This window comes from Pleurodeles waltl, chromosome 5, assembly GCF_031143425.1.
Source record: "Pleurodeles waltl isolate 20211129_DDA chromosome 5, aPleWal1.hap1.20221129, whole genome shotgun sequence".
NCBI classification, from domain to species: Eukaryota; Metazoa; Chordata; class Amphibia; order Caudata; family Salamandridae; genus Pleurodeles; species Pleurodeles waltl.
Window position 1 is genome coordinate 1,040,380,861 of NC_090444.1, and position 15,815 is coordinate 1,040,396,675.

General features: G+C 52.0%; 1 protein-coding gene across 12 annotated transcripts in view; it reads right to left on the reverse strand.

The window, feature by feature from the left end:
* The window catches only part of LOC138296269 (zinc finger protein 888-like), a 360,730-nt gene that overhangs the window by 103,041 nt on the left and 241,874 nt on the right, over positions 1 to 15,815 (reverse strand). For 7 of the 12 annotated variants that reach the window (XM_069235236.1, XM_069235231.1, XM_069235234.1 and 4 more), the window contains one exon: positions 4,666 to 4,785. In XM_069235236.1, coding sequence (XP_069091337.1) covers positions 4,666 to 4,785 — 120 coding nt within the window. The remainder of the gene's footprint in view (positions 1 to 4,665; positions 4,786 to 15,815) is intronic. The other 5 variants (XM_069235235.1, XM_069235230.1, XM_069235233.1 and 2 more) reach the window with 1 other exon arrangement.

Here is a 15,815-nt window from a genome sequence, read left to right on the forward strand (position 1 = left end):
ACCGCCCCCCATCCAGTCATTTATCACCAACAGGTGCATCGCAAGATAATAATAGTAGATGTTAGACATCCCCAGTCCACCCTCATAAACATCCCTCTGGCAAGTGCCAAGGGCCAGTCTAGGCCAGACACCGCACCACAAAAACTGCCTCGCCACCGCCTCCATATCTCTAAACCATTTCCGTGGCATTGGATGAGGGAAATTTTGTAACAGGTAAAGAAACCGGGGGATGTTCATCATTTTGTAGAGTGCTTTTCTGCCCAGTAGGTTAAGGGGCAGGGTCCGCCAGCGCTGAAGATCCTTCTTGACCCTCCGTGTGAGCGGGGAAATGTTGAGCGCCCAGGCCAGCTCCGGCAGCAAGGCCACCCACACACCCAGGTATTTGAAGCTGTTACACCTTATAGGGATTTCCTGCTGCCAGTCCACACAGTCTCTGGAGGGGTGCAGCGGCACCAACAGGGAATTGCCAGGATTTAGGGTCAAGCCAGAGGCCTCCGAGAACAGGCCCAGGATCTGCAGTGCCCGAGGGCCGCTGCGGGCGTGGTTGGCCAGGAAAAGGAGCACATCGTCAGCATAAAGTGCCAGTCAGTCTTCCTGCCAGGAGGGATAAGACCATCCGTCCATCAGGGGGTCCTTCCTCAATAAATTTGCCAATGGCTCTATCGGCAACGCAAAAAGAAGCGGAATAGGGGACACCCCTGGTGGGTGCCCCAGCAAATGAAGAACCGATCCGAGATCACCCCGTTAACCTGCACTTGCGCAGTCGGATTGGAGTAGAGGAGCTTCACTAGGCAGCAAAACCTGGGGCCAAGCCCATTACGCCGTAACACCTGGTCCAGATAAGTCCAGTCCACGGTGTTGAAAGCCTTTTCAAAATCTAGTAGGAGGAGCGCCAGAGCAGGGGTCAAGACTCCCCGGTGCGCCAGAGCTACATGCAGGCGCCTAATGCAATGCCTTGTTCCACGCATGGGCATGAAGCCACATTGGTCTGGGTGAATCAGCAGGGGCAACACCTCTTTCAGCCTAGTTGCGAGGATCGTGGACAATACCTTGATCTCGGTGTTGGAGAGGGAGATAGGGTGGTAAGCAGAGCAATGCCGCGATGGGGGACTAGTCTTGGGAATCACCACTATGGTGGCCGGATCAAGGCCAGGGGGGCCTGTCTGCTCGGCCTCTTCATACACAGCGAGTAAGTGGGGGGCTAGGATTTCACTGCACTTGCTATAAAGCTCCACCGGAAAGCCATCCTGGCCTGGTGTCTTGCCCGCACCCAGTTTCGCAATCGCCTCCCCCACCTCCTCAAGGCTGATGGTCTCGTCCAGGCTACATCTTTTGGCCAATGAGAGCCTTGGGAGGAAGTCATCTCCAAGTAGGGGTGCCTCCCTTTCCACCTGTGGCCGGGGCCGCTCATCATAAAGACGCGCATAATGGGTGGCGAAGCTCTTCGCAATGTCGCTAGGCGGTGTGGAGAGCGCGCCAGACTCGTCAACTATCTCGGGGATAACTCTACCCGCTAGCGGCCGGGTCGCCAACCAATGTACCAATTTACCATTTTTGTCCCCCCAACCGTACACCCGGGCTGCTGAGGCTCGCCAGATATACTTTGCTGTTTCAAGAACCGAGTGCCTGATCTCCTCTCCAACCAGGGCGAGTTGCCTCGAGACTGAGGATTGAGTAGAGACAGTGAGTTGGCGTTTAAGTCGGAATGGCTTGGCTTCAAGGACAGACCCCTTGAGATTATGTGCACGCTCCTGCACACGCAGGAAATATTTGGCTTGCCCTCGGAGAGTGGCCTTTGCAAGCCGCCCAAACCGTACCAGGTGATTCGACGACCCTAAATTGTGTGATTCTGGCAGTTTAAAAATATTCCAACAAAAAACACTCAACTGCAGAACACAATTACATGGGTGCCTCCCTCGTGATAGTGGCAAATCACTTAATATTTCAAAAACAAATCCAAAGGAAAGGAACACTTGTGTAATTGTGTTCGAAGTTGAGTGGCTTTTTTGGAATATAGGAATGTATATATATATATATAGGCTTTTTACTTACCTGCAAAATACAGTACTTAAATTTTTGTTATAAAGGCATATGTGTAGTAATGGGCCTATTGTAAAGGCATACGTGGTAAAGGCATGCATGGGTCTGTCGTACAACCGTCTGATTGCACCAATAATGCCCACAGCATGTCAAAGAAAGGCCACTGTTATGCAGGGATAACTAAACTTTTCCAGTGAATACACACTTTATGTAATGGATGGGCCACTGTTAGCAGGGGTATCCAGGCTTTTGCTAAGAATACTCCCAATATGTCAAGCATGAGCCAAATAGTACAATAACAGAATGCAGTTAAGAATGCCTACTCTTTGCCAAAGATTGCCCATTATTATGCCAAGCTATGTCAGAATGTTGTCAGAAATGCCCACTACATGTGAAAGGTGGTTAACCATGACATTATAGAGGCCCATCTTTAACCATAGGTCGGGTGAACAGAAATTGCCTCTTGCAGTAATGAATGGCAATGTCTCCAGCCAGAGATAAGTATGTCAGATGAGAAAGTAAGTTAGTGAATTGCTCCTTGAAGCCTACGCTTCCCAAACGACATTAGTAGTTATAAAAAAAATTAAACAACACGAATATCAGGTGACAAAAACAAATCAAAGATTGTGCAGGTGTCACTTTTTTCATAATTAAAGCTCTGACTGTGCTAACTTTTCTACTCTACATTGCAAGGTCTTGTAACAACCTGAAAAACATCTACAAAGACAAGGACGCTTATACTCTCAACAAAGATAATCCTTCACATAGTTTGACAGTTTACAATGAGAGGACCATCTCTGTCCATGACACCATCTAGGCAGTGGTCTTGGAAGGATGGCGTGGCACTGGATTTCATGTGTAAATGGGCCTCTAGGATTGAATCGCTGATTCTCCCATAGTGGCAACCTCTCCTTTTCGGGTCAGGTTTCACCATGAAAGCAGTCTTGGCAAAAATACTCAAGTCAGTGCAGTAACACAGCAAGCATTTTTCCAAATAGGCCAGCTTCAACACGCCTCTCATACATCTTGACTTCTCTTCACTTGCTGACTGTGGGCACCATCATCAATTCAAAGAGGGAGTAACCAAAGGCCTCTTAGGAGTTTTACCAACATGTAAAATGCGTCTGTCAGACTTGAGGAGTAATTATGGAACTGAAATCCTAATGCTTCCATACTGTAAAGCTGTCACTGTTACCCAGAAGGGCCATCATCCTTAAACCCCTCTCCAATGTTTGCACAGTCTCCCACCACATGATGGCACAATAGTTCTGTGAGTTACATACATATTTCTGATATCTTGAGTGACTTATATGTAACAATTTTGAATTCTGGTAAAGTCAACTCAGCCTTTCATCCGTTCAAAGTTTTTTGGTAGAAAATGTTATTCCTTTTCAAACATTACAATGTTCAACATGCAAGATCAAAGTTTCATTTGCTAACTGCCTTCATCAGTATGACCTGCACATATTCATTTGTATCAAAATTCACTTCCTTGTACTTCTTATTATCACCTCCACTGTTCGTTCCTTAGGTGGTGGTGATCTGTTCCCTATATAGACTCTGCATTATCCTTATCTTTTAGTTTAAATGCTACTTGCCACATTCCCTCCATTAATGTCTTCCTCTAATTTCCCCAAATTTTCCAGTATTTCTGTGGGCATACTCCTTAGCCAATGTAATAATGTTGGTGGTTCCTCCCCACCCTAATTTCTTGCAGTGTCTCTTCTCTCGACTGCAAACCTCTGGTTAACTAATCATTTTAAAACTAATAGTAAAAGTAAAGAAGTTATTTCAAATAATAAAAAAAAAGTTTGTATTCTCTTAGACATTCAGCAACATCATCAATGGTGCATTTTTCAGTGGGGCTCATCACCTTTTCGAGTCTGAATTTCATCATTCCCAATATTGTTGAACCACTGTAAATTTCAAGACAGTATAAAAAAAGGTGCCCAACCTTGCAACTACATTAGAGTAAGCATATTTTCTTATCTATTCTACTAATTCTATGTAAAATTTCCCTTTTATAGTATACCCTAAGCCCGAGCTTTAATTAATATTAATCTGAAGCTCGCATTAACCAATATTTCTCTTGGTGATCTAACTATTTATTACCATGTTTTCCAATATTTCATTTCCATTTTCGGCTTAATTTAGACATTTCTTTTTGCACACTTATCATCAGAGAGAGAAGGGGCCTTACATCCCTCCAAGGTTGATGCGCGGATCACCCTTGAATTGGGTAATAGTAAAATCATTATTATTATTGGTGTGTTCTCAACTCAGTCATCTACCTCCTCCTCACTGTCACAAGTCAAAACGTAGAGGTCTGAGGGTTAAGGCTTCCCAATTCAGGCCTCCCATATTCTGGTTTTGCTTTACCCCTTCAGACTCAGGTTCTAGTCCCCCTCAACTACTACTTCATCTCATATGAAACCTTTGACTGTGCCTAGTTCTGTCTCATGGGGGCTACATAAAGAAACAATGGACACTACAAGATAATTAAGATCACAGGTTGCGTTAAAATACAATATATATTAGTACCACACAGTATAACATATTGTGACAAAGCATACTGAGAAGGCTGTCTTGTGGGACCAACTGCAGAAACATGTCAGGAGTACCCACCTGCAATAAGGCCATTTCTACTTTCTCTTTCTGTATTAGTGACAGTCATCAAATTTACTGTTGTCGTTTGTTCACCTTCATTCACGAAACAGGAGTCAGCACTGCTGAATTGAAATTCTGCTTAAAAAGATAAAAACATGTATTTCATAAAGTAAATGGGTGTAATATAATCACAATATAGGCATCATTAGGAGCTACCTAGAATTGTAACACCGAGGTGGATATCACACCACCCAACTACAAGTGCCCCAGCGTTTCTGGACCTGGTAATCCCAGGCCCAGAAACTCCGCACCTACTGAACCTGCAGATTACTTGAGGATGAGATTGCAGAAAGAGATGCAGCATATAGGATACCGTACATTAGAAGATGCACTTAATGAGAGCACAATAATTCTTCCAATTAGTCTACGATTTTTAAGTACGGGATAGATCAGCTACGTGCAAGTTGGATGAGACACAGTACATCCCAGTTAGCATTGGCCAGAAGTCTCTCCTGTTTATTTCACAAACCAGTCTCAAAGTACCACTCAAATAACATTTTTTTGTATTTTTGTTTAATTTCTTTATTGAGGTTTCAACATAGTTAACAAACAAATGCTCACAGGAGGTTCGTACATGACAATAATCACAAACAGGGGTAAGCATTAAGAACAAACTCCACACTGATAAAACATTTTAAGCTTAAAAATGCTAATAAGGGAAATAAAAAAAAATACACAAAAGAAATAAAGCTAACATTTTGTGGTTGTTTGATCAGCACGCTACTTCACAGATGCATCTGTAACTCATACGCAATTTCGGTTTGTGCAGTCTGGGTACATAAGTACTTCGGCGTGAAGATAAATCTGTTGGTGGTGGGTCTCTCTGAGGTATCTGGGGTGTCTACTATCGGATAATTAAATGATCCTCATTGTGCCTCTGTCATCCGTTTTCCCTTAATCCTCGTACCTTCATCTACTGTGCTGAGTCATCAAAGAATATAAATTCCAAAGAGAACTTCTATGCGTGAGTAACATTTGGTGTTGGCAGATATATAGTTACTAGTTGGATGTCATGGAGACATATTGCCTGTGCTGGCCAAAGCAAGCACAAGTATGTCACACTGCATTTGTGCCTCCCAGCCCCTCTGTGTTTACAAAGGATAGCACTTTTAGCTTCTCCCCACTTAAGTAGGTCCCACTCCCATGCAGACATGAGCGGGGACACACATAGTGAGGTGTAATTTGGCCAGCAAAGCCATCAGGAGGTGTTTGGCTCTGTGAATAAGACCTAGCAGACATCTCTCCAGCTGGAACATATAGAATAGGTTTGTAAAAGCTGCTACTCGTGCATTTTCTGCTAGAAGGCACATATGATCTGGCATAGCCATAGCGTATCGATAAGTCCACATTCTCTGCTGTAAACCCGAGATCCCTGTGTATCATTTGCCTAACTAACATAGGGGGTGATTCTAACCCTGGCGGTCGGTGATAAAGCGGCGGCCAACCCGCCAACAGGCCGGCGGTCAAAAAAATGCAATTCTGACCCTGGCGGGAACCGCCAACACAGCCCGCCGCATTAACACTCCGACCGCCACGGCGGAACAAACAAACAGCGCGGCGGTCACCACCAACAGCCAGGCGGCAGACAATGTACCGCCCACCCTATCACGACCCACCAATCCGCCACCTTTTCCGGGGCGGGAGCCCCGCCGATAAAAACACGGCGGAAACAGACATTTTCAATGGAAAACGCTCACCTCGAGACACTCCACGCGGAATCCGGACAGCATGGAACCCGAATTGAACATCATACCTGCTCTCGTCTACCTGCTCATCTACCACGAGTACGAACTCCGGCGCAGAGGTCAACGGTGAGTACTGCACCTACGACACACGGGAGGGGGGAGGACGAAAGGTTACGGGCATACACATATGCGACCCCCCCCACCCCCCCAATATGTACACACCAATGCAGAGCAGGAAGTCACAGTGACACCACACAAACACCCTTTAAAAATACAACGACACAACCAAATTTGGAATAAATATTTATGTACAAAAAAAGCACCTGGAAATAATTGAGCAACCGTGAAAAATATTTACAAAAACCAAAAATATATACACATCAGTGTATCACTGAAGTAACAAGTCCTGCACATCCTACGAATCTAACATGTCCGTGGGCCAATGTTCTGCGAAACAAGGGCAAAGCCCACACACGAGACCTGAGTCCTTTGGAGAGAACACTGCAGGGGCATCTGATGTTAAAACTACAGGCACCTCAGGGGGAAGGGAAGGGGGGGCCACCACAGCCACATGAGTCCACGACGCCAGATCCACGAGGAGCCACCATGCCCACTGCACCATCCTGGGGAGTGCAAAGCCACAGTCTCTCAATGTCTCTACAGTGGGTGGGCTGCCCACTGCACCATCCTGGGGAGTGCAAAGCCACAGTCCATCCGGTGGATGACAGTCTCCACTGGTCAAGGAGGAGGCATGGTGGGCACAGTGAACCATAAACAGTGCCTGAGACGGCGGGACCCAGCGCAGCGGTGCATGACATGGCGATGTCCAGCGGAGCGGTGCTTGACAGGAAGGGCCCAGCGGAGCGGTGCCTGAGAGGAAGGGCCCAGCGGAGCGGTGCTTGAGATGAAGGGCCCAGCGGAGCGGTGCTTGAGATGAAGGGCCCAGCGGAGCGGTGCTTGAGAGGAAGGGCCCAGCGGAGCGGTGCTTGACAGGAAGGGCCCAGCGGAGCGGTGCTTGAGATGAAGGGCCCAGCGGAGCGGTGCTTGAGATGAAGGGCCCAGCGGAGCGGTGCTTGAGATGAAGGGCCCAGCGGAGCGGTGCTTGAGAGGAAGGGCCCAGCGGAGCGGTGCTTGACAGGAAGGGCCCAGCGGAGCGGTGCCTGAGAGGAAGGGCCCAGCGGAGCGGTGCTTGAGATGAAGGGCCCAGCGGAGCGGTGCTTGAGAGGAAGGGCCCAGCGGAGCGGTGCTTGAGATGAAGGGCCCAGCGGAGCGGTGCTTGAGAGGAAGGGCCCAGCGGAGCGGTGCTTGACAGGAAGGGCCCAGCGGAGCGGTGCTTGAGATGAAGGGCCCAGCGGAGCGGTGCTTGAGATGAAGGGCCCAGCGGAGCGGTGCTTGACAGGAAGGGCCCAGCGGAGCGGTGCTTGAGATGAAGGGCCCAGCGGAGCGGTGCTTGAGATGAAGGGCCCAGCGGAGCGGTGCTTGAGAGGAAGGGCCCAGCGGAGCGGTGCTTGAGATGAAGGGCCCAGCGGAGCGGTGCTTGAGAGGAAGGGCCCAGCGGAGCGGTGCTTGAGACGGCGGGGCCCTGTTCAGCGGTGCTCTTCTGCACGGCGGGCCCTGTTCAGCGGTACCTGTCTTCACGGCGGGGCCCTGTTCAGCGGTACCTGTCTTCACGGCGGGGCCCTGTTCAGCGGTGCTCTTCTGCACGGTGGGGCCCTGTTCAGCGGTACCTGTCTTCACGGCGGGGCCCTGTTCAGCGGTGCTCTTCTGCACGGCGGGGCCCTGTTCAGCGGTACCTGTCTTCACGGCGGGGCCCTGTTCAGCGGTGCTCTTCTGCACGGCGGGCCCTCTTCAGCGGTACCTGTCTTCACGGCGGGGCCCTGTTCAGTGGCGCTCTTCTGCACGGCGGGGCCCTCTTCAGCGGTACGTATCTTCACGGCGGGGCCCTGTTCAGCGGTACCTGTCTTCACGGCGGGGCCCTGTTCAGCGGTACCTGTCTTCACGGCGGGGCCCTGTTCAGCGGTGCTCTTCTGCACGGCGGGGCCCTGTTCAGCGGTGCTCTTCTGCACGGCGGGGCCCTGTTCAGCGGTACCTGTCTTCACGGCGGGGCCCTGTTCAGCGGTGCTCTTCTGCACGGCGGGGCCCTGTTCAGCAGTACCTGTCTTCACGGCGGGGCCCTGTTCAGCGGCGCTCTTCTGCACGGCGGGGCCCTCTTCAGCAGTACCTGTCTTCACGGCGGGGCCCTGTTCAGCGGCGCTCTTCTGCATGGCGGGGCCCTCTTCAGCGGTACCTGTCTTCACGGCGGGGCCCTGTTCAGCGGTGCTCTTGCAGTATGTCAAGGGAGTCAGACCTGGCCTGGACACCCTGCTCACTCGCCCTCCGACCGTGCTGTGTCAGGCCCCTTCGGGGAGTGAGTCCTGGGCCCTTTGGTGTCGTCCCTTGCAGCCGGGATGGGGCTTGTGGGGCCCTCCTGCTCCGCGCTCCTGGTGGTTGTCCTCTCCGCCCTGCTGTCCTTCCGCTCCTTAGATGGGGCTCTCGGCCCCTTGCCTCCCCTGGCTGCTGTGGCCGGTGAAGTGGCCGGAGTCACCTCCTTGGGGGCAGCCGTCTCTGTCCGCTCACGGCGGCCCTTCAATTTCCGGGTCCTCTTGCCTGGGGGGGGGGCTGGCTGTCCCCTTGCTGCTCACCGAAGTGTTACTGCCGCCAAAGGGTGGACTCCACATGCCATGCACCACTTGCACTGTAGAAGTTGGGCTGGTGGTGGCTGAGGTGCCCTTGGGACTTTTCCCAGTTGGAGGGGGTGGGTCGGGGGAGGGAAAGAGGTCAAAATTGGAGATGTAATATTTCTTGGGACCAAGGTAAGGGGTAGGAGTAGTGGTGAGAGAAGTGGAGGAAGAGGATGTGGTTGTATGAGAGCAAGGTGTGCTGTCCTTGGGTGCAGGTGACTGGGACGTAGGCTGTGGTGAGGTGGTTGGCTGTTGTTTGGGTGTCTGCCTGCGTTTATGTGTCTTGGAAGAGGGGGTGACAGACAGTGGGAGAGGACACAGGGCACGTGTAAATGCCAGTGGGGGTGGTGACTGCAGGTGTGCGGACTGTAGTGGAGGGTTTGCTGGTGGTGGAAGAACTGGCTGATGTTGGGGTGCATGCAGGTGTGAGTGTAGACGTCACAGGGAGGGAGGAGGGAGACGAGGAGGACGGGGACACAGAGGTGGTAGTGACTGTTGATATGTCTGCATCTGTGTGTTGCTTGGGTGAATGCTTGTGTTTTCTGTGGTGCTTATGTTTGGATGAGCTGGCCTTGGGTGTTGAGGTGTGTGCAGGCTGGTCTGATGGTGTGGAGGGGATAGGTTGAGGTACAGGAGACAGAGAAAGGGTGGAGGCAGATAGAAGAGGGAGACTGGAGACAGGGACAATGGCTGCCGTCAGTGCTGAGGCCAGAGCAGTGAACGCTGGTTGATGGGCAGCCTGACCCGAATGAATGCCCTCTAGGTAGGCATTGCTCCGATGCACCTCCCTTTCCACCCCCTGGATGGCATTCAGAAGGGTAGTCTGCCCAACAATGACCGTCCTCACCAGGTCAATGAGCTCCGCACTGAGGGCAGCAGGGGTAACAGAGGCAGGGGCTGAGGTGCCTGGGGCGAAGGAGACGCGCGCCTTCCTGGCCGAGCGGCCACGGAGCGAAGACTGAGGGGCTGCTGGGAGGGCGGTGCTGGTGCGCTGGGTGGCGGCTGTACCTGTTGTTGCGGGGGCACAGATGGTGCCGCCACCGCTAGGGAGCTCCCAAACGAGGACGTGTCCGTGTCGCTGGTGTCTCCACCGGCCCCCGTTGTGGTGCTCCCCTCGCCCTCCGGATCACTGGTGCCCTCGGTGTCTGTGTCAGTGCCCACCGGGGCCTGGTGACCTGCAGCTCCCTCCTGCTCCGACGCCAAATCTCCTCCGCCTGATGATGCTAAAACACAAGAAGACAAAGATTTAGGGTGGGGGGAGAAATTAAACAAAGTTGAGTGCATGCCTTAGCAATACCCTTTGCGGAGAGGACAGACACAGGTGGCTCGTGCACTAAGTCGCGAACTTGGGGTACACTACTCAGTACTTCTGACTAGGCAAACAGGTCTAGGGACAACAGACGCGCACATGTGTGATGCTGGAGCATGGGTAGCTGCACTTGGCACCCTACAGAGGTGGGGGGCGGGGGCACAGGGCCATGCCTAAGGGAGAGGACTACACTACAGAGAGCGCCCTGGCCTAATGTCACCCACAGCCCTCCTCCCCCACCCAGACGCCTCCACTGCGCATACAGATAGGAGAATGTGCAGATACTCACCCCCTTGTGTCTGCTGTGCTGTCCTCAAGCGCCCATCCAAATTAGGGTAGGCCACCGCCAGGATCCGGGACATCAGGGGGGTCATGGTGCGACTGGCACCCCTCCTAGGTCGGGAGGCCATCCCCAGCAGTGTTTCTGCGGTCTTCCTCGTTCCGCTGCGGATGTCCTCCCACCTCTTGCGGCAGTGGGTGCCCCGTCTGTTGTAGACCCCCAAGTTCCGGACTTCCTTGGTGATGGCACGCCAAATATCGATTTTCTGATGGGCGCTCACCTGTTTGACATGTACAGGGTGGGAAAGAGAAACCGTCACATATCTGCATGTTTGGAGTACATGCCCCCCCCCTCCCCAACCTTGCCATGGTTCCCATTCTCTCATCTGTCGTGCGTTGCACTCCTCATTCCCTCCACACCCCACCAACTTACATCCCCCCCACTCCACACAGGCATAACCCATTCAATGTGCACTGAGTGTACTCACCTGTTGGTCTGGAGGACCGTAGAGTAGCGCATACTGGGGGAGGACCCCGTCCACGAGCTTCTCCAACTCTTCTGAACTGAAGGCGGGGGCCCTTTCACCAGTAGCAGCAGCCATTGTCACTTCCAGACCGAGTTCACAGCAGCACTTGCAGTATAGGTCCTCTCCTGTGGATGATCAGGTCTCGAATGATTGAGCAGATAGAAAATGGCGGTCACGCCCGCGGCGGTGCGTACCGCGACCGCCGGCGCACATCGTCATTGGCTCCTGAAACCCATAGGCTTCAATGTTAACCAATGCGTCTTCGCACAGCGGTCTTCGACCGCCTACCGCCACGGTGTGCCCCGCCAGCGCAGTGACCTCACATCCCATTGTCCCACTTCACAGGTCAGGCATCGGCCATTTCAAGGGCCCACATGGCTTAATTTCTAATGCGTCACACAGGCCTAGGCCTTGCAATGGCACACATACAAACATATCAAACCATACATTTACCTGTACTGTGCAAGCTGTGTTGTACGTACCTGTGAGGGGATTGACTCTGTACTCCATATTCTCCTTCCTAGGCACCGTCCGCTGGGACTAGCGATGTACCGGCCGCTGGTGGACCTGTCGACAATGGAAGAACGCCATATAATACTACGATACCGACTTGACCGAGCCTGCATCCATGAACTGTGTGCCCAGCTGGAGCCAGCCCTGATGCCCCCCATCCGCCAACCCACAGGAATTCCCCCTCTAGTGCAGGTTCTGTCTGTCCTCCATTTCTTTGCAACTGGCTCATTCCAGACAACAGTGGCCATGTCATCTGGGATGTCTCAGCCTATGTTTTCCAAGATCTTATCCAGAGTGTTGTCTGCCCTGATGAAACTCATGCGGAGCTACATCATTTTCCCAGAGGAGGGTGATTTGCCTACAGTGAAAGCTGATTTCTATGCCCTTGGACACATCCCCAACATCATTGGTGCAATTGATGGGACCCATGTGGCTTTAGTCCCCCCAAATGACGATGAACAGGTGTACAGGAACAGGAAGAATTACCATTCAATGAATATCCAGGTGGTCTGTTTGGCTGACCAGTACATCTCCCATGTAAATGCCAAGTTCCCAGGGTCAGTGCATGACGCGTATGTTATGCGAAATAGCAGCATTCCCTATGTGATGGACCAGCTACAGAGACAGCGTGTGTGGCTAATAGGTGACTCTGGTTACCCCAACCTGCCGTGGCTATTGACCCCAGTGAGGAATCCCAGGACCAGGGCAGAGGAACGGTACAATGAGGCCCATGGGCGTACTAGGAGGGTGATTGAGCGAACCTTTGGGCTCCTGAAGGCCAGATTTAGGTGCCTGCATATGACAGGTGGATCCCTAATGTACTCACCAAAGAAGGTGTGCCATATCATCGTGGCGTGCTGTATGCTTCACAACCTGGCTTTGCGACGCCAGGTGCCTTTCCTGCAGGAGGATGGTCCAGATGGTGGTGTTGTAGAAGCCGTGGAGCCTGTGGAGAGTGAAGAGGAGGAAGACTCTGAGGACGACACAGACAATAGGGACAGAGTGATACAACAGTATTTCCAGTAACACACAGGTAATAATCACCCACGCCATTTCACAATTGCTTATAGCCTCCTGCATCTGTACTTTCTGTAGTTCCCCACAGATGTTTTTCATTAATTTTTGCCTTTCCCTTCCCTTCTCAGTGCTGTCTGACTCAGTACCTGACTTCTGCTTGGTTCGCCCATGAAATACAGCGTATTGACATTGGTATGTTGTCATGACTAATTGACAGAACAGAAATTGAACAGTAATATGTAATAGATTTGTTAATAATACAGCATGACTCAAAACAGATTTGTGTGCAAAATGTGATTTATTTACAGTGCTAGATATCGGTACATGTGATTCTAAGGGTGATGGGTGGGGGTGGAGGAATATCCATGGCAGAGTCCAGTTCTCAGTCTCACAGGTGCATTGTCCTTTTGCCTGTGGAAGGATGGAGCATAGGCAGTTCATGGTTGGACAGGGTGGCAATGTGGGACAGTGGGAAGACTTGAGGGGGTATGTCCTGCTGGCGGGGGTCTTGACATCCTACTCTGTCTTTTTTTGGTCTCAGGCTCTTCTTACGGGGTGGTTGTTCTTCAGCAGGAGGTGGAGTTCTGGGGGGCTGTCGAGGTGTTGGGACCTCCTGCCCACTAGCGCCGGCGGAGGTGGTAGGCTGTTCCTGGTCCGGGCTAGTGACAGGGGCCCTGTGTGGTGCACCATGGTCCCGCAACGCGTCCTCTATCCTGTTGAGGGCCAGGACGATGGTCCCCATTGCGGTCCCGATGATTCTCAGCTCCTCCCTGAACCCCATGTAGCGTTCCTCCTGCTGTGCCTGGATCTCAGTGAACCTGGCCAGTACCGTCGCCATCGTTTCTAGGGAGTGGTGGTAGGCCCCCATGAGGGTGGTGAGGGTCTCTTGGAGAGTGGGTTCCCTGGGCCTCTCCTCCCCCCCCTGTCGCACAGCAGCCCTCCGAGCTGCCCGGTTTCCCCCGTCCTCTGTCCCCTGGACGGTGTGCCCGCTACCACTGCCCCCAGGTCCCTGTTGTTGTTGGGGTGTTGGGTTAGCCTGGGTGCCCTGTAGTGGCAGACACACCGCTGATTGAGCTGTCCTAGAGACAGAGGCATGGGCCCGCTGGGTGGGAGCTGTGCTGGTGTTGGCAGAGGGGGTCGGGTCTGGTGTGGCCTGTGGCTGCCTGAGGGGAACCGACTGCCCAGAGGTCCCCGATGGTCCGGGCTGGTCATCAGGTTCACTGTCGACAGAGCTGCTATCCTCAGTGTGGGCCTGTTCCGGTGGTGGGATGGACACTTCTGGACCCTCCTGGCTGGTGTGTTGTCGTTCGGGTCCTGCATGGGGTAAGAGAGTTTGGTTATTGTTTCTGTGTGTGCAATAGCGTGCGTGTTATGGGTGCCCTTGTCCCCCAGTGCAGGCATTCCCTTGAGGGAGGTGTTGTGAGGGTAGTTAGTGGGGGGGGGGGGTTAGTGCAGTGGTCATGCTTAGGTGATGGGTGCCCATGATTTGTGTTGGCATGCAGGAGTTGGTGTTGGGATGGGTGGGTTGTGCTGGTGAGACATTGTCAGGGAGGATGTGTGCTGGGGGGTTGGGGGTGAGGGTGGGGGTGTGGGTTGGCATGCTGGTGGGGTGGGGGGGATATAGTAGTTGAGATTGGACTTACCAGAGTCCATTCCTCCGGCTACTCCAGCGAGGCCCTGAGGATGCAGGATGTTCAAGACGTCTTGCTCCCACGATGTAAATTCGGGAGGGGTGGGTGGGGGTCCGCCGCCAGTCTTCTGGACCGCGATGTTGTGCCTGGAGACCATCGATCGGACCTTCCCCCGTAGGTCGTTCCATCTTTTGCGGATGTCCTCCCTATTCCTGGGATGCTGTCCCACCGCGTTGACCCTGTCCACGATCCGCTGCCATAGCTCCGCCTTCCTGGCTATACTGGTGTGCTGCACCTGCGAGCCGAAGAGCTGGGGTTCCACTCTTAGGATTTCCTCCACCATGACCCGGAGTTCTTGGTCCGAAAAGCGTGGGTGCCTTTGGGGTGCCATGGGGTGGTGTGGGTGAGGTGTGGGGTGGTGTATGTGATGAGGAGTATGTTGGTGAGTGGTGCTTTGTGCTACTATGTGGTGTGTGTGATGGTGTAGTGTGCCTCAGTGTGTCTTGCTATGGATTGTCTGCTGTGTCTCTCTCTCCTTCTCTCTGTAATTATGGTCGCAGGGGTTTGTGGGTGTGTGTTTTATAGTTGGTTGATTGTGTGGGAGTGGTGTGTGTATGTGTATCAGGTGTGTGTATTTCAAATTGTCCAATGTGGCTGTGTTTTGGTGATGTGTGTGTATTCTGACCGCGGCGGTGTGTAGCGCCAATGGAATACCGCGTTTGAATGACCGCCGTGTGGATTCGTGGGTCGTAATGGCATGGGCGTATTTCTGTTGGCGTGACGGTGGAGGTTTGGTCATCTCCAGTTTATCGCTGCCCGCTGATGTGGCGGGCTGCAGTGGAGGACGGATTTTTGGAGGTTTGGCCGTTGTGGGTCAGAATGACCGTGGCGGTTAACCGCGGCCGCGGCGGTGTTATGGCGGTCTTCTGACCGGCGGTAAGGGCCTTTTACCGCCGAGGTCAGAATGACCCCCATAATGTCAAATATGTTTGATGCAAGGTATTATGATGTTGAATTAGTTTAAACATATTATTCCACCCATTATGCGTAATGTATTAAGAAGACTGACATATAAGTTATGGGGTACCCCTAAAAGAAGAACTTTGAAATTATTTGAGGCCATGAGCATTTGGGAAGGAAATACTTACAATAAAAGATTGGCAAATATGATCCTATGCAATGTGGACAGACTATTATTAACCAATTATGAATCCCTTTTATTTTTGTATAGTTTTTTTGAAAAACAAATTTGTATTATTGTATTGAAATTAAAGCAAGTCACACTGAGATTCATCAAAGAGCCACGGTCCACAGTTAGGACCCATAAAAGTACAACCAGTACAATATGTAACAATCTACACAGCGGAGACAGCAACTTCCCTAGATCAACACAATTTACAGTGTGTCAATGCCAGTGGTCCTACTCC